The 24592-nt window shown below is 43.2% G+C and overlaps 1 protein-coding gene across 11 annotated transcripts in view; it reads right to left on the bottom strand.

The window, feature by feature from the left end:
• Positions 1–24592, bottom strand: part of stk33 (serine/threonine kinase 33) — a 247047-nt gene that overhangs the window by 46670 nt on the left and 175785 nt on the right. For 10 of the 11 annotated variants that reach the window (XR_010019651.1, XM_063061885.1, XM_063061886.1 and 7 more), the window contains 2 exons: positions 12546–12631; positions 8720–8962 (listed from right to left, as the gene is read on the bottom strand). Coding sequence is in view for 10 of the 11 variants with exons in the window: in XM_063061885.1 (XP_062917955.1) it covers positions 8720–8962; positions 12546–12631 (329 nt within the window). In the remaining variant the exon portion in view is untranslated. Of the gene's footprint in view, positions 1–5068; positions 5288–8719; positions 8963–12545; positions 12632–24592 lie in introns of those variants that run through there. The other variant, XM_063061891.1, reaches the window with a different exon arrangement.

Here is a 24592-nt window from a genome sequence, read left to right as displayed (position 1 = left end):
CAATCCTCCAGCAGAAAACGCAAATGGCAGGCAAAAGTGCCATACTTCCTTTTGGAGCAGCAGAACTGCTGGGTGAAGAAGGTGAGTAACTGCCACATGCCCGCAACCAACTGCTCGTGCACAGCACCCAGCACAGTCTCAGGCATCAGCAGTCATGAGTATAGGTACGTTGGGGAGCAGGTGTGCCAGTAGGGTCGCATTCATAAGAGCTCGTTTGGTGTTGTCAAATGCTCTGGTCATGTCTGCTGACCACACAAGCATGCGATTAGGGGCCCTGCACAAGGGAGGCACTGTACAAGGGGAGCACAAGTTCAGCAGCTCTCGGAATGAAACGGTGTTAGAAATTCACCATTCCTAAAATCTCTTGTGTGCTTTGGTAGTGTGGTGCAATGGAAAGTCCATAATAGCAGTAACTTTTGACGGCAGGGGTGTTGCACCTTCTGTGGAGTTGCGGTGGCTGAAAAAGCCAATAATAGAAAACCCAACCTAGCATTTAGCAGAGTTAATAATTAGCCCATGTTGGCTTAAGTACTTGAAAAGTGTGCAGAGATGCGCAGGCAACAAGTATGTCATCCAGGTAAACAAAAGTAAAATCTAAATCTTTTAACACAGAGTCCTTTAGTTACTGGAAAGTCTGCGCTGCCTTTTTCAGCCCAAAAGGCAGGCACGGAAACACAAATAGGCCAAACGGGGTTATAACAGCAGTTTTAGGAATGTCCTCAGCGCACATAGGCTGAGGTACCCCTGACAAAGTCCACTTCGGAAAAAATTATCTTTTAAGCTAAACATGCCAAAAAGTCATGAATATGTAGGACTGGGTAACAATCAACGGTGGTAGCTTCGTTAAGGCAGCAATTAATCACTGCATGGACAGTAACCACCTTTGGGCTTAGGGAGCATATAGAGGGGTGAAGACCTGCACACAAATGTCAAGCATTGCCACATTCACAAACTCAGCTCTTCTGGATCCAGACTACACAAGATCGTGTACTAGTAAGCCAGTTGCAGAAATGCTTTGTGATTATAGTGGAAAATGTGGACTTGGTCAGGTCTGGGAATTCGCCTAGCAGGCAAGTGAATTCACATGTGGTGGTGCATGTATCAGACAGAGTCGTCATGAGGAATTTACTTGGGGTAGAAGGTAATGACCTAACGTCCTTTGCAACCACACGCCGACAGTTCTTAAGCTCTACTAAGAGAAGGAGGGAGGAGAAGATGGCGGCGCAACGCAGTGCACACGGCCGTTCTGAATGAATGTCATATGTGTAACTAAGGGCTGTGCACAATCCGGATTTGATGGAGACAGCCGTGAGAAGCGCAGAGGAACATCTGGAGTAACTTCTGAAATGCCTGCTTCGCTGCCACTGCTACTGTACAATCGAGAATCTCCAGAGACGAAGGCCTCAAATCCTTGGCTTTGCTTATCGCCTGTTGCCGTGGCTGGGGTCGAAGCGCTCAGCACTCGGTGTTGAAGAGGTGGGTCAGAGGCTCGGAGTTTTTCGGACAGACTTGGAGTCGGACTGTGGTCAGATGCTTCCGGGATGCTGCATCGGCAAGTTGGTGGCGCTGAAGGTTTACCATCTGCGTGAGATGATGGGACTTTCAAGAGACTCTGAGACTTTTACTGTGCTATGGTCTATTCTTATCAAATTACGGTATTGCTTTGCACTGTTGTAACTATATGTTATAATTATGTGGTTTTTGTTAGTTTTTAAGTTGGTTTGTCATGTGTTTTCGTGATATCATTCTGGAAAAACATTTTATCATTTCTTAATGCATGCATTACTAAATGATAATAATTATGTCCTCATAATCATAGTCATACTAACAGTCCTTTCTCACATAGGAAATCTGTACCGAACAGAGGCCTAGCAACTTTAGCCAAGACAAAGTTCAATGCGCAGCAGCGGCATCATGCCCCGGTGGTCATGTCCCATAAGTGCATATCCTGCTGCTGTTAGCGGCCTCCAACAAGAGTCCATCGCTCTCTGCTTTGTAATCAATGGGCAAAGCTGGCAGCACACTTACTTGAGGTGCTTGTGTCACATTGGAAGTGTCGCCTTTAAAGGGCAGCTGTAATGGACAATAGACAACTCTGGCAGCTGGAACTGACAGTATTCACTGACCTTCAAAATCCTGATGCACTGGCACTGTCGAAGCTGCATGAGGGTTGGCAATTCTTGGTGTTCGTGCCAAAGTGTGCATAGTAAAATCATAGAATTGGCATTGTCTGGTCTGAAATCTTGGCCGAGAGTCTGCCGGAAGTTCTGCTGACAGGGCTTATTGAGACAAGGAAAGGAGGAGAAACGATGCACCTCTCCTAGGTAGAGTGTAGACAAGAGGCCACTTTAGCAAGCTCCCTATAGTCCTCCACAGATGCATTAGCGAAGGCTGTGCAAAATTGTTCAGGCATTTGTTACATAAAGAGTTCTTTAAAAACAAAGCAAGGATGGTGCTTGCCCAGGAGAGATAGCATGTGGTCCATTAGTTCTGAAAGACTAGCGTCACCCAGGTTAGGCAAGGACAGCAAATGACTCAGACAGTCCAAAAACCTGTAATAGATGAATTTACAGAGTGACATATTTATCACATGCAGGCATGTTTTCTAGTAAACTCACCGCTCTGGCTGCTGTGGAACTACTTAGTGATGCTATGACATAGTAAAATTGGTATTGTCTGTGGTGATTTTGTCACACGGCAAATTGGGTTTCCATCTGTGTCAACCACACGGTAGCATGCTGCTCCCAAAACTCCAGCAGTGTCAAAGCGACTGTGTTAGTCGACATGCCATTGAGTAACTCTGGAATCATCCAAGAGCATCGGGGTCATCAATGTAGGATTTTGTGAATAAAATATGTGAGTTATTTTATGTGCTTAATAAATGAGAAACGAAAAACAATCACCTTACACTGACACTATTACGTCAGACACCATCTCTTAAAGTGAACATAATAACTCAATGACAGTGTTTGTGAATAATGTAGAACCATTTCTATTATGAACAATACGTGTCAGCTGTTACTCATTATATTGCCCCACAGAAACATTGTCATTGTAACTATTCAAGTTGTATTGTATCACTTACAGTTGTTAAAGATATAAAAATGTGATGTACTTTTTCAGCTTGGGAGGCTCTCCAATGAGGGTCTCCAGAAGAATGCCTGTGTTGTGATGAATAAAGACTTCCATATCACCAGTGTCAGTGTCTCTCCGGTGAGTTTGATCGCAGTCACAACAGCCATGTGTAGTACATTAAGGATATGTGCCTGTGCTGAAGTGCTTAATCTGCTGCCACTGACAGAGGTAAATTTTAGTGATTACCTTGAAAAAAATGCTGCAAAATTTAAGCCTACATTTTTATTTTGATGTTGTACGGCAAATTAGAGTTAGAGCAATTAAACACACATGCAGGCCATGCCAACCATGTTGTCCACCTAGCTAATCCCAATTTCGCATGTTTGGCCCACACCCCTCTAAACCCTACCCCCTCCAGATACCTATCCAAGTGTTTTTTAAATGAAACCATTGTGCCTGCTTCAACCGCTTCTTCTGGCAATATGTATATGTTCACCAACCTCTGCATAAAAAAGTTGCCCTTCAGATTCCTTTTAAATCTTACTCCTAAGCCTATATGCTAGGGAAGACAGTTTTTGTTCATCTTCTCTGTGTCTCCCATAATTTTAAACCCTTCTATAAGATCGCCTCTTATTCTAAGGAATGAAAACCTAGCCTAGCCAAACTCTCCCTCTCATTCATCTCCCTGTAATCTATGAAAAGCTTTTCAACATCAACAACACTTGCTATTTTTGCGCCTTGTGCATTCACACACCAAAATCATTTATATAAATAACAGATAACAGAGATCACAAAACCAATCTCTGCAGAACACCACAATACACTGGTTTCCATTCCGAGAAACAACCTTCAACCACCCTCTGCTTCCACCCTCCAAGCCAAGCTTGAATCTCTCTGGATTCCACGGATCTATTCTTTCAGACCATAACTAACCAGAATTTGCTTAGACAAATTGAAAAGAAAACAATGAGAGGAATAGCCTAATGCTAAAAGAGACAAAATATCAGAAACAACAGCAGATGAGAACACATTCTAAAGAGTATACAGTGGAACTCCTTTAATCCAGCATCTCCAGGGTGTTTGTTGACTAGCAGTTTTACTGTTGATAATCCACCACATATTTTATTCACATTTTCTTTAAATGTTACAAACTACAATCATAAATTTTACGTTAAACATCAAGGGACCATGAAAAACTGAATCAGGCCAAGTTGAAGGGGGATCCAACATTTTGAAGAGTTTACAGAGAGCACAGTAAGTGCAGTCCTGTAAGTGGCCAGGAAGCATGGGAGCTGGGGTTCCTTTCAGCGGAAGAGAACGTAGAAGTCTGATAATGTGGAGAATTCAAGGAGTAACCAGAAATGCAAGAACAGCAGTTAATGTGCAAGTGCCGCGTGATCCTTTTAAAAAGAGTACTGGTACCGGATGTTCATGTCAGTTAATGTCAGAGTGTACTGACTCGTTCACTGTGTAGTTGCGTGCCATTGGAGTGGTCCAATATGGTAAACCGATCCTCAATGAAGCAAAGAAACCAAAGCCGATTATATTACTACTTCCCCTGATAAATCAGTAGGTCGTAGACCTCTGGCCAGAAATATGCACATTTCTTGCTTGCCACTTAGGACATTTAGTAATCTGCCCAGTACTTGGAAAATACTTCTAGTTACTATATGCTAAAAGCAGATCCATGTCCACATCAATAATATCTGCTCACGGTATTGCTTTTTTTCTGATTCACAGTTTCAAATCTTCACAGAACACACATCTTCACAGAACTCTCCATCTCTGGGCAACTCTCCAATTTCAGATCATTATTATAAATAACACTGGACAACAATTTTTTTCAGAAGTGTTGCTTCCTCAAAATTTTTTTTGTTTATGATAGACTGCTTGAAGATGAACACAAATATCATTTTAGACTACTTGTATCACATAGGAATTTGGAGAAACAACAAATTAACTTTTATTGAATGTGTTTAATTGCATAATGGTGCTGATGCTTTGCAATAGTTCAAGTAAGTTAGAAAATATTTTGTTAATGCTTTTCATTTGTACTCAGTGTCTGAGACTTCTCGCTTAAGTGTCCAACAATAATTCACCAGCATTGATGGATTCCAGTTGCCCTGGTATCTTTTCTCCATGACCACAATATTCTGGTGAAACCTTTCACTATGCTCGTCACCAACAGCACCAAGATATGCAGGGAAGAAGTCTAAATAGGAATGCAGAAAATGAATCTTTAGTGACATGTTGCACTTCATGGTTTTATATGCTTGCAGCATGCTTTCAACCAGCTGCATGTAATTTGGTGCTCTGTAGATGCCGAGAAAAATTTCAACAACTTCCTTGAATGCCTTCCATGTGGTTTTCTCGGGTCCCACTAGAAATTCTTCAAATTGCCTGTCATTGATGACCTGTTTGATTTGTGGACCAACAAAAAATGTTTTCCTTAATCTTGGCATCAGCTATTCTGGGAAGCATCTGTCTCAAACATCAAAATCCTTCATAGAAAATTTTGTGCCTGCTGATAGCAGGTTCCATCCTTACAGTCCTGAACCCAATAATTATTACTGCCATACAGCAGCAGCGCTGCCTAAGAATGCCCAAGCATGCCTGGACAAGATAGGAAACTTTCCAGCTAACATTGTAGGCAACATTTTAATTGACTTGAATTATGAATTGAAATAATAAACATAAGTGATTTCAAAAAATGGTGCATGAGAGGGAAATTTCATGGTGATTTTCATGATCAGTAGCCCAAAATTTGTAAGATACACCTAAAGGTATTCAGGAAGCAAAATCTTTGTTGTCCAGTGCAATGATCATCAAAAGTTCCAACACCAATCGCTGCAGAACTTTCCTGGCAAATGACCTCAAGGCAGACTCATAACCATTAGTAACTAGATGCAGTTACACAAAATGTCTGCCATTCGGTAGCTTTCTTAGGTGTTTATTTTTCACTTAAAATCAAGATAGTGAAACATTTCTGAAACTCAAAGCAAACACTGAAACTATAGAGTTCAGTGGGCACCTCAAGGTAAACAATACACTGCTTTCTGAATATTGAAATTAATATATCTATAAAGTTGCCAATTGTAACAGAAAATTCTTTCCCAAGCAGCTGTTGGCTTTCAGTCAACTTCATAGTGAATTCTTGTTAATTGGGCACCAGTTAATCAGGCCAGCCACTTACTTAGGACAACTGTTAAAGAACAAAACCTAATTGTGAAAATAGCTGAGATTCCCTTTGCTTACTGGGGTCACCATGCCACTTAATTGAGATGGAGACTGTTGCTGAACAGTTTCTAACTAGTGTCTGTCACGTGTCCTTGTGTGGCCATTTGATACCACACCATGTCTACAGAGAACAGCTCTTAAATAGGCAAACACGAGGAAGTTTGCAGATGCTGGAAATTCAAGCAGCACACATAAAAAACGCTGGTGAACGCAGCAGGCCAGGAAGCATCTACAGGAAGAGGTACAATCACCATTTCGGGCTGAGACCCCTCATCAGGATTAACTGAAAGAAGAGTTAGTAAGAAATTTGAAAGTGGGAGGGGGAGGGGAAAATCCGAAATGATAGGAGAGGACAGGAGGGGGAGGGATGAAGCTAATAGCTGGAAAGCTGATTGGCAAAAGGGATACAAGGCTGCAGAAGGGAGAGGATCATGGGTCGGGAAGCCTAGGGAGAAAGAAGAGGGGAGGGGAGCCCAGAGGATGGAGAGCAGGCAAGGAGTTATAGCGAGAGGGACAGAGGGAGAAAAAAGTGAGAGGAAAAAAAAGGAAAAAAAATAATACCACCCCACCAGCCTCTGGATCCAACATATAATTCTCCGTAACTTCCACCACCTCCAACAGGATCCCACCACCAAGCACATCTTTCCCTCCCCCCCTTCTGCTTTCCACAGGGATCACTCCCTACGCGACTTCCTTGTCCATTCGTCCTCCCCCCATCCCTTCCCACCGATCTCCCTCCCAGCACTTATCCTTGTAAGCAGAACAAGTGCTACACATGCCCTTACACTTTCTCCCTCAGCACCTTCCAGGTGAGGCAACACTTCACCTGTGAGTCGGCTGGGGTGATATACTGCGTCCGGTGCTCCCAGTGCGGTCTTCTATATATTGGCGAGACTCAACGCAGGCTAGGAGACTGTTTCGCTGAACACCTACGCTCTGTCCACCAGAGAAAGCAAGATCTCCCAGTGGCCACACATTTTAATTCCATGTCCCATTCCCATTCTGATATGTCTATCTACGGCCTCCTCTACTGTCAAGATGAAGCTACACTCAGGTTGGAGGAACAACGCCTTATATTCCATCTGGGTAGCCTCCAACCTTGATGGCATGAACATTGACTTCTCTATCTACCATTAATGCTCCTCCTCCCCTTTGTACCCCATCCCTTATTTATTTATTTATTCCCTTTTCTTCTCTCTGTCATTTTTCTCCCTCTGTTCCTCTCACTATAACTCCTTGCCTGCTCTCCATCCTCTGGGTTCCCCTTCCCCTTTCTTTCTCCCTAAGTTTCCCATCCCATGATCCTCTCCCTTCTCCAGCCTTGTATCCCTTTTGCCAATCAACTTTCCAGCTCTTAGCTCCATCCCTCCCCCTCCCGTCTTCTCCTATCATTTCGGATGTCCACCTCCCCTTCCCACTTTCAAATCTCTTACCATCTCTTCTTTCAGTTAGTCCTGACGAAGGGTCTCAGCCTGAAATGTCGACTGTACTTCTTCCTATAGATGCTGCCTGGCCTGCTGCGTTCACCAGCATTTTTTAATGTGTGTAGCTCTTAAATAGCATCAGTTGTGTGTTTGTCAACAAAAATCAGTGATTTTTGGCACTGATAGTTGACAAGAAATAAGCAGCAAGACAATTCGGAACTATTTTGTTCACTCCGGTTTCAAGCATTTCGGCTTGGAAATGCCAGAAACAGCTGGGAGTGAAAATGAAACAATTTCACTACTTCAGCAAGTTAGGAACTACGAAGAAGTTGAAGGTATTGACAATAATCTTGAATGTTACAATGAAAAAGAAGATTTGGATGATGCAATTATCGAAAGCATTGTATGAGAGCAATCCATTTTCTATACCAGGTTTCCGCATTGATTTTGTTCATTTACAGTCAGTCAAAATAATTTAGCAGCATATACTGGATTAATCCCTCTGTTGATAACATTAGGAACTAATACATAGTTTTATAGTACTGTAGTAATATTGGTAGTGTTCCAATGTGTCCTATACTTCATTTAAGTATGTAATTTGTTACTCAGTTAAATGGTCATTTCTCTTTTTATACCTTTTTAACTACTTCCATGAAACTTCAACTAACTGGGGCAGCTGCATAATTGGGCCAAAATGTACTGGTCCCGATGCGTCCCAATTAACTGGAATCCACCATATACATATTCCAAGAAGCACTGGATAACTGTCAGTACTGCTGCCATTGCAGATTTTCCCCTTCCTCATCAAGAACTTAGGACTAATTGAATATCAGATTCCCAAAGATTAGTGGATTCAATCATGAGCAAGGATCAAACCTCCAAAAACCAGCTTCATCCAGCTCTGGACTTATCCAGAACCCTCTGTCTACAAGAAGCATCCATCTTAAACATTTTTCCCATATAATCTTTGCAGGTAATTTTACCTGCTTAGCTGGAGTGTAGGACTGTTTAATGCCAGAATCAATTTCTCTGGATCTACCAGAGATATCATTGCTGCTGGTAGGATTCTCTCCATCTTCTTGGCTAGTCCAGCTATTTTGGCAAACACTGCTTGGTACAGAACTATTTGCGTTTGATCCTCCTTCTTCATCTCCATCTAGATCATCTTTCCATTGTTTCATCATTTCGAGTACATTGGGTGGCCTTTGTGCGGCTGTAGTATCACCCTGGAATCAAGGATTATGTTTAATGACTTTATAGTGAACGAAAAGAAGTCCCTGTCCTTTCTAGCTACATTTCGTATACTTTGAGCTCAAGATCAAATTCTACCTCTGTTAAAATCTGGCAAATATTACCACTTTTTAATATGTCTTATTTACTGACTTTCAAGATGAATTACAATCCTTTGCCTTAAGTGAGAGTAGGTCACAAACAAAGTTTATCTTTCTCCGAGACCTCAGTAGTTCTCTCACTGATGACTATGCCACATTCTTATCAAATGTAAACCTAATGAATGATCACATGAATTACATTTTATTGAATTACAGACTATCACTCTACATATTCTTGCATTTCATTAATGATATCTTGAACAAAGCACTGATGCATTAGCAAGTGCTCAATACAATCCTATGGTCTTATAGGAGAATGGGGTTGAGAGGGATAATAAATCAACCATGATGGAATGACAGAGCAAACTCAATGGGCTAAATGGCTTTATTCTGCTCCTATGTTTCATGTCTTCCAACAGGTAAAAGTAGGATTTCACCTTTTTTTAAATCAAGGACTCTTGAGTGACATGAAATAAATCTAACAATTTTAATAACTTTGAAGTATTACATTTCAGAGTTAATGGGAACAGTAGACTCTTGCAGTAAAAAACGACATAATAGAAAGGAATCTGTTTCTAGATTTCATGTCAGATACCCAAGTACCCCAAGGCAGCTGCAAAACAAGCCTCCAGGCATTTGGAACATCCACTTCAAACATCTTGGAAATGCTAATCAGTTCAATTGCTCTGTTGAGGTAATCTTTTGCATTATACACTGAAATACTGTCCGACACAAAGCCTGGAATATAATTTATTATATATCCTTTGATTTGAACTATACTGCCTATTTATTGACCATCAAAAGGCAAATCTAAGGGAATTAGGAGTCAACTAAATACTGCATTCTGCTCATAAATTATCCAATTTATCTAATTTAGAATTATGTCTTGCTATGCTGGATTCCAAACTGTCAGCTTTATAGTCCAACACCATAACTAATCATCTCTGTAGCCTTCAAAAAGAAACTAATTTCAAGGATAGAAAAATAATACATTACAAAGGAACATTCTATTGGATCCAAACCTCAGTTCATCAATCCAACATATGCATATTTGACAAGTTCTGATTTCACATGATGAGCTAAATACACAAAAATAAAAGGGTCCTGGAGGAAAAGGTTGTGCACAATAGCTTGAAACTCCATTAAGTAAATGAAAGTTAAAACATTTTCAAATTATGCTCAAGGATAATAAATGCTGAACAAATAAGACTGCTGGAAAAGGATGACAATTAACTAATTAACTAATGAGAATGATGACAGGTGCAGTTTCAAGAACAAAAGTATTAGCTGTTAATGTTAATGATAGAAATTACGATTAAAATAAAGAACAATTAAAATAACTGATGTCTTTGATTGTGCATTCAAAATTAAATTTCAATTACAAAATTGTGGCCAGATTATTGAATTCCCTGCTTTAGAACATAGAACAGTATAGCACAGTACTGGACCTTCGGCCCACAATGTTGTGCCGACCTTTTAACCTACTCAAAGATCAATCTAACCCTTCCCTTCCACGTAGCCTTTGAACTTTCTTCCATCTATTGCATCGGCCTCTACCAACATCTCAGGCAGTGTGTCCATACAGATACAGCTGTGAGTAAAAGCCTATCGCTGACACCACTCCCCCTCATACTTTCATCTTTTCACTTTGAAGTTACATACAATTGCATTAGCCACTGCCACATTCAAAATATCTGAATGTGGCAGTGGCTAATGTTAGTTGTCCACTCTATCTACACACCTCTATTAAGTTATCTCTCATCCTCCTTTCCCAAATAAAAAAGCTCTAGCTTGCTCAACCTTTCCTAATAACACATGATCTCTAATCCATACAGCATCCTGATAGATCTCCTCTGCAGCCTCTCTAAAGCTTCCACATCTTGTCTATAATGAGGCAATCAGAACTGAACATAATATTCCAAGTGTGATCGAACCAGAGTTTAATAGAGTTGCAACTCAATTCCCCAACTAATGAAGGCCAACGTACCATATGCCTGCTTAGCAACACACAACAAAGTTGCTGGTGAACGCAGCAGGTCAGGCAGCATCTCTAGGAAGAGGTACAGTCGACGTTTCAGGCTGAGACCCTTCATCAGGACTAACTGAAAGAAGAGCTAGTAAGATATTTGAAAGTGGGAGGGGAAGGGGGAGATCCAAAATGATAGGAGAAGACAGGAGGGGGATCTGCTGCGTTCACCAGCAACTTTGATGTGTGTTGCTTGAATTTCCAGCATCTGCAGAATTCCTCGTATATGCCTGCTTACCCCGCCTATCAACTTGGGTGATAATGTTTGAGGAATCTATGGCGTGAACTCCAAGTTCTCTCTATTCCTCCACACTATTAAGAATCTTCCATTAACCCTGTATTCTGCCTTCCAGTTCATCCTCCCAAAGTGTAAGACTTCACACACTTTTTGGATTGAACCAAGTCATTTATAAATATCACAAAGAGCAGGGAGTCCCAGAACACATCCCTATGGAACATCACTAGTCATGGACCTCCAGGCAGAATACGGTCCATCTACTACCACACTCTGCTTCTGTGGGCAAGCCAATTTGGAATCCATAAAGCCAAGTTTCCATGGATCCCGTGCCTCATAACTTTCTGAATAAACCTCCTTACTAAAATCCATATACACCACAACCACTCCTCCAGCTTCATCAATCTGTTTTGTCACTTCTTCAAAGAATTCTATCAAACTCATAAGGCATGATCTGCCCCTCACAAAGCCATGCTAACTATCCATAATTAGAGTATGCTTTTCCAAATGCTTGTAAATCTTGTCTCTAAGAATCTTCTCCAATAGTTTGTCCACCATTGTTATTAAACTTACTGGTCTATAATTCCCAGGATGGTCCCTATTTTTTCTTGAAAAAAAGGAATAGTATTTGCTACTCTCGAATTTTCTGGTACTACTACTGTGTCCACTGAGAATGCAAAGATCAACCCCAAAAGCTCAGCAATCTCTTCCCGCACTTCCCTAGTAACCTAGGGTATATCCCATACGGTCCTGGTGACTTGTCTGTCCTAATGTTTTCTCAGAAATCCAGCACATCTTAATGTCAATATGTTCCAGCATATTTGACTGTTCTATGCTGACCTCACATTCATCAAGGTCCCTCTCACTGGTGTAGACTGAAGTAAAGTCTTCATTAAGGACTTCCACTACCTCCTCCAATCCAAGTACTTTTATCCCTCACTCTAGTCATCCTCTAGTTCTTCACATAAGTGTAGAATGCCTTGGGGTTTTTCTTAATCGTACTTGCCAAGGCCTTCTCATGTCCCATTCTTGCTCTCCTAAGTCCCATCTTAAGCTCCTTCCTGGCTACCTTATAACTCTCAAGAACCCTGTGGAAGGACTTGAATGCAACTTCACTTGAAATCTCTGAATAAATACAAAAACACACTTGAGTTTCATAGTAAAGGGTCCCACAGCATATTTTTAATATTCTCAAATTAAAATAGATAGTGCTTTACCGTGACCCATGGGTTGTCAAGAAGTTCATTGGCTGTGATTCTATGAGCAGGATCTACTTTTAGAAGACGTGAGAGTACATCCTTTGCTGCAAGTAGAACAAGGAATACTTGGTAAACCTTACATTTCAGTAGCATCATGTACAAAAAGAATAGAAAAGCTCAATACAACTTATCCATCTAACCTTTAGAAATCATAAAAATGTTTAATTGATCAGGAAAACAAAAATCTTAAAAACAACAGAACTTTAACAATTTATGTAGAATACATCCATTCTTTCCTGAATAGGCAATTGGCACTAAAACCATAAATCATCACAGAACATCTACATGCCCTCAATTTACAATGAGCCAAATTGCACTTGCTGTAGCAGCAGCTCCCACAAGTAGGTATAATCCCAAATGTGCATGGAATGAAAACAGAAAATACTAGAAACACTCAATGGGTCAGGCAACATCTGTAGAAAGTAGAATAGAGTTAACTTTAGATTCCAGGGCCCTTTGACAGAACCTCCTAACCTGCAGACCCACCAGTAACTTTTTATTTCAGATTTCCAGCATCTGCAGCACACACAGACCTGTCACATGTTCAGAGTGAGCTGCAAGACAGATACCAATAATTCAGCTTCATGACTGGTATTACAGTAGAACTGGGGTCACAGGCACCATATGAAAGATAACATCTTACTTCATTTTAAGTAACTTTTAGTTATTTGATGTTGTTTTAATGTGTTTTAATTTAAGGTATCTTAACATTTTTAATCACATTATTTAAATAAATTTAATATGTTTTAAAAATATTTATGACCATCATTAAAAATAACAAACATTAAAGATAACTGTTTAAAGAAAACTTAGTCTGCTTTGATGGCCTGGAGCTTTAGGACATGCCACAAGTGGTCATTAAGCTCAAAGCTTATTCCATCTCATGCCCTGTCACCCTCCAAATTAAGATTAGTTAAATGGAACTAAGAAAATGTGGCGGTGGGGGACTAAGACTGCAGGTTAGATTCAAGGTGATTGGATTCATCATCACCAACACTGCAAATTTGTTAAGTAGCCTAGTTAAAATGCTCTGAAAGTTCTCAACATAATTCAAATATGAACAACCTCTCACCACTCACACCCCTCTTTATATTGGCACCACAACCGTGGAAACCGCAAACAGTTTCAAACATCTGAGATTGCACATCTCGCACAACTCTCATGGTCCCAAAACGCATGCTCCACAGTCAAGAAAGTTTACCAATACTTCTATGTTCTGAAGAGGCTGAAGAGAGCTAGACTATGGACAGCAATATCCACTACATTCTATAGATGGGCAGGTGAGAACATCCTAACATACTGCATGGTACAAAAACAGCACTGCACGGACAGGAGGACTGTACAACAAGTAGATAAAACTGCCCAATGCATCACTGACAACAGCCTACCAATCATCAAGGATATATACACCCAGTGGCTACTTTATTAGATACACCTGCTCTTTAATACAAATTTCTAATCACCCAATCATGTTGGCAGCAACTCAATGCAAAAACGTCTTCTTCTGCAGTTGTCCATCGAAATCCGATGACGATGTCCACTCCTTTAACGGTGAGATCTTTGATGATATTGGAAAACATTTTAACTCTGTTTTCTAAGTGTTTATTTTAAGTGTTTTAATCGCGTATTAGGTGTTTACTCAGATGTTGACCATGCCTTTACTATGCATTAAGTGTCTGTTACTGAGTGCGTGGGATTACTGTAATATTTGGGATGTAACCATTGAATGAAACCTGTGTACTTTTAACCCCTCGAGAAAAACGAATGTAGCCAAGTAAGAGAGATAAGAGTGATTGATTTATTAGTTAGAGTAAAAAACTTACAGAGGTATGCTAACCCAGAAGGGCTATAAAGAATGCTGTGTAAAAACGACAAGGGAGCTGTCAGTGACAGACTTACACAGCCTAATCCACTGTCTGTCTCAGCTTTACTTTGCAAATTAAAGTTTAAACATTTCTTGAAGAATCTTTGGCGCTTCCTTGTCATTTGTGAAACCACGACTAAACTGGCGTAGTCGGGCAGGATCGGGAAGAGACCCGTGGAAGAAGGAAACGGCAAATTGAGGGCGCTTCCTGGTCCCTGGGGGACCTCCACAGAGCTAACAGAATTCAGGGTGCACCCAAACAAAGGTAAGCGCTTTTTAGCGACAATTTGGACTAAGAATTCTGTTGGTTTTTGGGGAGATCTCGGGGACTCAGAAGTGTGAAACAACTGCCGAAGGATCTCTCCGATTCAAAGAATCTGGCAGAATTGAGGGTTAAAAGGAGGCTCAGAGGATTAATCAAGAACACTGCAGTGAGGAGGGTGAGTATGAATAAAGTAATAAGAGAAGTTATGTGAGAAAAATTCCACGTGGTGTTGGTAAGTCCCTGTGGATACCGCTTCGTACGAGACGAAGGTCTGAACGGACAGGGAAAGAAAAGGTAAGGTAATTCCCTGTGGATACCGCTTCGTACGAGACGAAGGGCTGAACGGACAGGAAAAGGAAGAAAAGAGAAAATCCTCGTGAATACCGCCTTAAGAAAAGTTAAGGGTCTGAATAGGCGAGGAGCAAAAAGAAGGTTCTGCGGATACCGCCCGAGAAAAGGGTCTGCACGGGCAGAACAGAATAGAAGATAAGGATGGCTTAAGTAGATAATTTACACGCGGGTGAGAAGAAACCATAAGGCTAGATAGAAAATAGGTTACAGAAAATAGTATTACTTTGGTGTGAGACGCCAAGAATACCTTAAAAAGGGGAAGAACAATATGACAGGGAAAGGAACAGCAGTAGAAATATTGAATAGAATATTCCCGGTGTGTCAAGGTAATATCGCGGAAATTTCAGAAAAATGGGAAAAAAGAACCAAAAATCTGGTCACGAAGTGGCCGAAAGAAGGAACATTTGATGTAAGTTTATGTGAGGAAATGGAGGTGCTGATTAAAAATTATAAACCAAGAGATAAATCTAAAAAAAGGGAGAAAAAAAGAAAAGAGATAGAAGTGTTAAAACTCTTTAGGATGGAGGGAGAAAGATTGAGAAAGAAAGGACGAATATCAGTAGCAAGTAAAGAAGACAATGAGAAACAAGAAAAGCAGTTTGGTAAATCACAGGAGAAACCGAATAAAAGAGCCGACTCTATACCCAGACCTGAGAAATGTAGAAGCCCCTCCCCCTTATTACGAGAAGGAGATTCTTAAACAGTGCCCTGTATTATCAGGAGAACTAGAACTGGAGGGAAAGTTTAAAGTCTGGGAGAACGAGGAGGAAAGAAGGAAATATGAGGAGGAGAGAGGGGCACTGTGGAAGGAGATGTAGGAAGATAAGAAAAAAGTAGAACGAGAAAGTAAGATAATAAGAGAACGTATCAAAGAGTTGTAGGAATTGAGGCTGAGGAAAAATCAGGAGGAGTTCCTGTTACAGGAACACGACACTGAACAGGCTGAAAAAGAAGATGATTTATCAGAAGAGCAAGAGTCAAGTAATGAGTATGAGGGTATAAGAGAGTGTAGACAGGGGATAGAAGAGGAGTTCCTTGAAGGGGAAAAAGAGAGAGTGGGAAGGGAGATAAGAGAAGCAGAGAAAGCGTATAGGAGATTACAGTGGAAATTGGGTTTCCAACAACAGTTTGAGGAATTCGCAAGGACCTGAGCAAATGCTAGCCTGAATCAGAAAGAGAGGACTCTAAGGAGAAGTCGAGAAAATAGGAAAACAAGGGAGAGAGCAAACCCTGGAGAGATTTGTGTGGCAGCCAGTGAGAACGAGGTCAGAAGGGGACGAGGAGTCGGATGAGGAGGAAAATCAGAATATGGGGAGAGAAGGAAAAAAAGTGATGCCGTTGTTAGTAAAAGGGTCAGGACAAGTACAGTATATTCCTTGGGGCTCCCAGGACCTGGAAGGGCTGAAAAACACCCTGCCTAGTTTACATGAAGGAGCAGGGAAGTGGATTAGAGCTTTTTAAGAAGAAACTACAGGACGGTTATTGGCTATGGGAGATTTGAAGGCACTGCTGATAAGGTTGATGGGAACCTCCAAATTAAAAGAGTTGATGGAAACGGCTGGACTACTAAATGCGTTCAGCCCAATGACTGACGGGACCACCTTTGACCAAGTGAGGCAGAGGGTATGGCAGGCCCTCAGGAAGTTTTACCCACCCAAAGTGGACCCCAAAGCTTTGAAAGGGGATCCGCTGGGGGACACTGAGAATCCAGCAGCCTATGTAGAAAATCAGTTGAAAAGGTGGAGGCTGGAGACTGAGCAAGAAGTGGAAGACAACTCGTTTATGACCATACTGTTCCGAACCGCCGTTTTGGAAGCAATGCCTCCGCAAGTTAAATCTAAACTGGAGGAAGTGGTCGGACTGATGTCAATGAACTCACAAGAATTTAGAGACCACGTAATTCATGCGGTTGAGAAATATCGGGAAGACAAACAGAAGCTGATTGAGCAGCAGGAAGAGGTGCAAAGAAAGCTAACACAAATGCAGCTCGAAGAACTTAAAAAGAAGGAAAAAGAGAAGGGAAAAGAGATGCTGCCAGTAGCACCTGATTTGAGTGCAACCATTGACATGAATGAAACACCACTGTATGGAGGAACTGGTCACGCTGTCAGACAGGGGCCAGAAAACCCCATGCCAATAATAAACGTCTTTGGAGGAGCATTCCCACAAATGCCCCATCAGGAACAGGGTAAATTTAAACAGCAGCCCAGACAGGACTGGAAACCCCAAGGAGGGGGACAAAGAGGTTATGGACAAAGAGGGCCAGTGAGGAGACAAGGGGAGAGAGAGATAGGGAGACTGTGTTGGGGGTGTAACCAGCCAGGACATATGAGAAGAGACTGTCCACTCAGGTTATGGCCCATCACGTACGAACAGGGGCCGATTAGAAGGGAACCGCAGGTTAGCCAAGGACCAGCCCCCACAAGCTCAAGCCGTGAACCCCTATGCCAGATGCTAGGGGTGCCCAGAGAACCCAGGTGGGAAGGGACATTACCCAGTGATAACAAGGGAGGCGGAAGAAGAACCCATTGTTCAGGTTATGTTAGAAGGGCAATTGACACCCATGATGATAGACACTGGAGCCACTTATACCTGTGTACAGCCACAGTATGCCCTTCACCTTCCCATGTCAGGAAAATTTATTAAGACTGTAGAGTTCTCAGGGAAAACACAGTTAACACAATATACAGCTCCAGTACGGTTGGGGATGGGCGGTAAAAGAATAGTTCTGCCAGTATTAGTGTCCAAAGGAACCCCGATTAATTTGCTAGGCAGAGATGCACTATTAAAACTAGAATTAAAATTAGAATGCACTAGAAATGGGTTGAGTGTGGAAAGAGCGAATACTCAGTTACTAGTGCGGGAAATCAAGAAAGCTAATGTTTTCTGGATAGGAGACATAGAAGATCAGATCTAGGAAACCTGGGAAAAATGGAAAAAGGGTGTGCAGGCCATATTGCCCAAGGTGAAAGTGCCTAAGTCTGAGTTACATTGCACAGTAATTTTTGACAAGACTCAGAGTAAGGAGTTAGAGGAGAGATGGCACAAGGGGCCATGTACCCGGCAGCACCTAAGAGGAGAGGCTATAATAATTGGAAAGCAAGGGGCAGCCCTACAAGTCAGGTGGAATACCTTTTTGGAGAAATGGTATAGAATACCGGAGGCTGTGCCCCACATAACGTTGCTGGTGAATGAAGGATACCAGTCTAGAGACCTAGGACCCTTAGTAAAACGCGCTGGAACTGTAATGGTTTGGAGGAAAATCATGCAGGAGGTATGGGCATCCGGAGACAACAACTACATCAAAATAATGGTAGATATAGATATGACAGGAACTATAAAGGAGGTCGAAGTAATTCCTCAGCTGCACATGTCACTATTGGAAAAGGAGAAAGGTCAGGGAAAAGATAACAGGCTGGATAGGTTACCATCTATTCTGTGGTCGCAACATGACACGGACGTAGGGAGAATAAAAACAGCAAGTCCGGTAGAAATAAAACTGAAAAAGGGAGCAGTTCCACCTTGGAGACCACAATACCCTCTAAGACCAGAAGCAGAGGAGGGAATAGCGCCCACGATACAGGGGTTGCTTGAAGCAGGCGTACTTAAGAGGATAGATAGTCCATATAATACGCCGCTGTTGCCCGGCTTAAAAGCGGACAAATCCAAATGGAGACTGGTACATGACTTACGAGCGGTAAATGAGGTAGTGGAGGACCGGCCAGCTGTAGTCCCCAACCCACACACACTTTTGACTAACGTTCCACCAGAATCATGCTATTTTTCAGTGATTGATTTGTGTTCAGGTTTCTTCAGCATTCCCCTGGCCGATCAGTGTCAGTATTTACTTGCATTTACATACAGAGCTAACAAGTATACCTTGTTACGTACCCCGTAACTGGGTTGCCAAACCAGCAGAAATGGATCACTCAGTTGGAGTCTGGATTACTAGAACTAAGAAAGTTTTATTCAAGAAACAAGCAACACAGTAATCGAAAGGATAATAAATGCAACAGTTCAGCAATGATAAACATACATGTGCACAGAATTAAGATAACAGCATCAATCAAGCTGTATCGTTGTCTAGGGGTAAATGACCAATTTCAAAGTGACACAAAGTTCAGTCCAATTTAGTTCAGTTCGCAGTAATCGTTGCCATGGCGATGGACAACGTGGGGGGAGGGAGAGAGAGAACGAGAACGACTGATCATTCAGAACGGCTTCCACTCACAGACCGGAGCTATTGCTCACAAACAGCTTTTGGGCGGTTTCTTTGTGATGTCACCTGGGGTCACCGACTGTGACCCCTCCTCCAGATGCGGTCGATCTCTGCAGTGAACCCGGCACCCAAGCGAGGGTGGACACACACCGGGTTCCCGCTGATCGTACCTTTCCACCCTGTGCGTTTAAGGCCCGGTACTTCCCACCAACTCGTGAGAGGCGCACCGCTTCCAGGGTCTCGTTACCTCGGGTGTTGTGTGTCCTGCCTTAGCGAACCTGTCCCTTTTTATTCCCCTGCTGGGGTATCGCCTGTCCATCACTTCAAACAGATCAGGGTTCAAAGGGGGAGCCGCTCCAGACAGCTCTCTCTCCCGTCCCTTCATTACACATCTCCAGATCGCCTGTCCATCACTTCAAACAGTTCGGGGTTCAAAGGGGGAGCCACTCTAGACAGCTCTCTTTCCCGTCCCTTCATTACACATCTCCAAATGCTGCTTCATTGTTCCTTATCTCTCCTTCCCCTGAAGACAGGTGGCAGACCACTGCTGATGCCACTGGTGCAAGCCCAGGCCAGCAAACATCTTAATTTATGTGTATTCTCGTCACACTTCCCCCCCCCTTTAAGGATTTTTACTGGGAGGTAAAAATTACAAACATGAATACATTAGTTGATACACACACAAATATACATCTTTATCAGCTATTTGGCTAACACAGCGAGTTTGAAGTTGTCAACACCTTGACAGACAGTCATCACATTTTCTGTTCCTTTTATATGTGTTATTAATAATCCCTTAGACCAGGCTCCAACTCAGCAAACTTCATAGTAGCCAAAAACACTGATGAATTTCGATTAATGTAACCTCTCATTTGGTTTTGTCCTGGACCACAATAATAAGGGTCGTCCCATTCCAACAGTTTTCTCTCGCAAGGGCTTAGTAGGAGGGGGAGGGGTAGTGACTGCAGAGTTATTGCAAAACTTCCTACAGTACCTCACCTTCTCCAAGAGCCTTCTGAGGGCCCTCTTGTCTGTCGGGGTTGGGAGGTCAGCGATAGCCTGCACTGTAGCTTGCATCGCTGCCAGCTGCCCCTGTGTCACCACAATTCCCAGGTAAGTGACCTTCGCGTGGCCGAACTCATTTTTTTCAAGGTTCACTATCAAGCTGGCTTCAGACAGCCGTATTATATTGCCAATACACACCTCTGTGTTCATCAGCCCTTTAGTCACTGAATTACTCATTATATATGGAGGTTGTTTACTAGGCTGACCTATTGTAACAGACACCCCACAACGTCCCAGTTCTTTGCATCGCCTCGGGACAATCAAACACACGGGTGCGAGTCGTTTAATTACTTCTTCTAAAGAGCCGCTTTGTTCGGTGATTAAGGGAGAGACCTTATCAGTAGACCTGGCCAAAACAATAGCCTTCTCCCATCTGATCGATCCCATACTAATCTTTTCAAAATGTTTTTTTTTCTCTTATCAGGGGGCCCCTAGCTTCATTGATTTCCACGCTAACACCGACTAGGTTTGTTAGCATATCAAAAGCCAGTGACCGTCTCAGTTCGCGTCGGTCATAGTCAATAACATTCTTCCCCCTGGGCAGCCGGTAAACCTCTTTCATGATTCCACCAACTGTTTCTTCCAGCACCGCAAAATGTCCATCGGGGGGTACCTCGTGGGCCAGGTTAAAAATCTCATCCTCATAACTCTTTCGCACCACCCCCAACTCCTCATCTGCGGGTACTGTACTTGATTTCCCTTTTTTTCTTAGCACTTCCTCCTCCACACAATAGCCTACTAGTTCCCTTGTTAAAGCTGTGTCAGAGAGAGCTGTCTCTGCCAAAACCACCAGCCCCTCGTCTCGCTCCCGCGTCTGCACAAATTCTTTCCTGGCGACTGCTACGTCTGTCCCAGCTCCCTCACTACCTCTTGTCTCACTACACTTCTTCTTTTCATTTTCTACCCCTGTCTCGTACAAGGTTGGCAGAAACGTTTCAGCTAAATTTACCACCGCAGCTAAATTCACTACCGCAGCCCCATGATGAACCTGTGAGTCCATGGGTGGGGCCTCACTGCTGGCAGGCTGACCTGTCAATCTCACGACTGGGAACATGATTCCCCCGGTGATGTCATTACCGAGCAAGACTTCCACGCCTTTCATCGGTAATTCGGACCTCACCTCGATCATGACTAGTCCAAAGACCAGGTTGCTTTGTAAGTGTATCTGGTGCAAAGGGACTGACTCTGTCCCTTCCCCAACACCTTTGACCTCTACCTCCCCAGTCTGGCTCTCTGAGCTAAACTCTAATACACTCTTCAGTATCAGTGACTGACACGCTCCCGTGTCTCTCCAGATCCGCACTGGAACTGGTTTTAACCCCTCCTTCACTGACACCAATCCGGCCGAGATAAACCTCTCGCACCCTTCCTGAACTTTGGCAGACCTGTCCTTCCCTAGCGGTTCACTTAACAGCTCGATATAGCCAGTCAAAATTGCCGTTTTTCCTTTTCCCGTCTCCTTCTTTGGGGCAAAGCACCTGGACGCAGTGTCCGGCTTTCCCACAATTATAACAGACGACCCCAGGAGACTTCCTGCCAGACTGCTCCCAGTCTACCTTATCCTTCTCACTAGTCCCCGGCTTACTTTCTGACTTTTCCGGCAGACTCTCCCCGCCGTCCTGACTACCCTTCTGGTAGTCTTTACTCAGGGCAAACTTCATTTTATGCGTCAACACATACTCATCCGCTAACTTAGCAGTTGCGGCTAACGTGGCTGCCTCTTTCTCATCGAGGTAGGGTCTCATACCCTCAGGGACACAACAATTAAACTGCTCAATCAGGATCAGCTGTAGCAGTCTGTCATAATCCCCCTCTACCCCCTTTGAGGCGCACTAACGCTCACAATATGTCTGCATCTCACGGGCAAACTCCAAATACGTGCGGTCCCACTGCTTCCTCGCATTCTGGAACCTCTGCCGGTATGCCTCCGGGACCAACTCATAAATCCTGAGGATGGCCTCTTTCACCACCTCATACCTCTGGGCATTTTCCGCGGACAAAGCTGAGTAAGCTTCTTGGGCTTTCCCTTTCAGTACACTCTGAAGCAAAACAGCCCACTTATCCCTCGGCCAGTCCTGACTTATAGCCACTTTTTCGAAATGGAGGAAGTACCGATCCACATCGGTATCGTCAAATGGGGGAACCAGCCTAACCGCCTGGGTCGCCCGGAACCCTCCACCTTGGTTCGGCACGAGCCCCTGCTCTGCCCTTAACCTTAACTTCTCCAGCTCGAATTCCCTTTCCCTCTGTTTCTCCAACTGCTGCAACTGTCTCTCTCTCTCTTTCTCTTCTCTCTCCAACTGTCTTTCTCTCTCTTTCTCCTCTTTCCAACTGTCTTTCTCTCTCTTTCTCCTCTTTCCAACTGTCTCTCTCTCTCTCTCTTGCCTTTCTACCTCTCTCTCCTGCTCTTCTCGCTGTAACTGTCTGTCCCTCTCCTTCTCTTCTCGCTCCAACTGCCGTACCCGGAACTTGTGCTCGAGTCTCAGTTTTTCAAGCTGCACCTGTACCGCGTCTCCAGCAGGTTTTTCAATAGACACCACCTCCAGCTCGCCTTGGGGAAACACACCTTTAGATACATAATGCTCTACGATAGCTCTGTGTATCTCCTCTCTCCTCATTGTCGACTTCCCCTTAGCAAGATTCAACCGTTTGGCCACAGCTACCAATTCTGATTTCCTGGCATCCTCTAATGCCTCCAAGGTCGGCGCCTTTATAAATTCCTCAGCCTCCATTTCTGCTGTTTGTCTTTTCTTTCTTTCAGGAATTTTGACCCAATCAATTTACTCCGTCCCAAATTTAGCATTCAAAATCGCGGACGAGAACCTCACTTATGTTACGTACCCCGTAACTGGGTTGCCAAACCAGCAGAAATGGATCACTCAATTGGAGTCTGGATTACTAGAACTAAGAAAGTTTTATTAAAGAAACAAGCAACACAGTAATCGAAAGGATAATAAATGCAACAGTTCAGCAATGATAAACATACATGTGCACAGAATTAAGGTAACGGCATCAATCAAGCTCTATCGTTGTCTAGGGGTAAATGACCAATTTCAAAGTGACACAAAGTTCAGTCCAATTTAGTTCAGTTCGCAGTAATCGTTGCCATGGCGATGGACAACGTGGAGGGAGGGAGAGAGAGAACGAGAACGACTGATCATTCAGAACGGCTTCCACTCACAGACCGGTGATATTGCTCACAAGCAGCTTTCGGGCGGGTCCTTTGTGATGTCACCTGGGGTCACCGACTGTGACCCCTCCTCCAGATGCGGTCGATCCTCTGCAGTGAACCCGGCACCCAAGCGAGGGTGGACACACACCGGGTTCCCACTGATCGTACCTTTCCACCCTGTGCGTTTAAGGCCCGATACTTCCCACCGACTCGTGAGAGGCGCACCACTTCCAGGGTCTCGTTACCTCAGGTGTCGGGTGTCGTGTGTCCTGCCTTAGCGAACCTGTCCCTTTTTATCCCCCTGCTGGGGTATTGCCTGTCCATCACTTCAAACAGATCAGGGTTCAAAGGGGGAACCGCTCCAGACAGCTCTCTCTCCCGTCCCTTCATTACACATCTCCAGATCACCTGTCCATCACTTCAAACAGTTCAGGGTTCAAAGGGGGAGCCACTCCAGACAGCTCTCTCTCCCGTCCCTTCATTACACATCTCCAGATGCTGCTTCATTGTTCCTTATCTCTCCTTCCCCTGAGGACAGGTGGCAGACCACTGCTGATGCCACTGGTGCAAGCCCAGGCCAGAAAACATCTTAATTTATGTGTATTCTCGTCACAAGCTATACAAGAATGCCGCAAGGATTTAAGCACTCACCGCACATTTTTAATCAAGTATTAAAGGCAGACTTAGAGGGTATACAATTGGAAAGTATATTAATACAGTATGTAGATGATTTGTTAATTTGCTCCGAAAGTGAGGAGCAGTGTGAACAGGATACCGTAACCCTTTTAGAAAGACTAGCGTATGGAGGACATAAGGTATCCAAAGAGAAGTTGCAATTCTGTAAGCAACAGGTAGAATACCTAGGCAGGGTAATCTCCAAGGGAATGAAGGCGATAGCGCCGAGTCAAATGAGGCAATAGCTAAAGCTCCTAAACCCCAGACAGTAAAGCAGATGATGACGTTTTTAGGATTAACAGGATACAGTTCAGATTGGATTGGGGAATATGCTGAAATCGTAATGCCATTAAGGAAAATAATGAAGGAGGCAGCACATACAAGTTTGAAAAGT

Source organism: Mobula hypostoma, chromosome 11 (genome assembly GCF_963921235.1).
Source record: "Mobula hypostoma chromosome 11, sMobHyp1.1, whole genome shotgun sequence".
In the NCBI taxonomy this organism is placed as follows: domain Eukaryota; kingdom Metazoa; phylum Chordata; class Chondrichthyes; order Myliobatiformes; family Myliobatidae; genus Mobula; species Mobula hypostoma.
The sequence above is the reverse complement of the archived record's forward strand: the minus strand, read 5'-3'. Positions and strand labels throughout refer to the sequence as shown.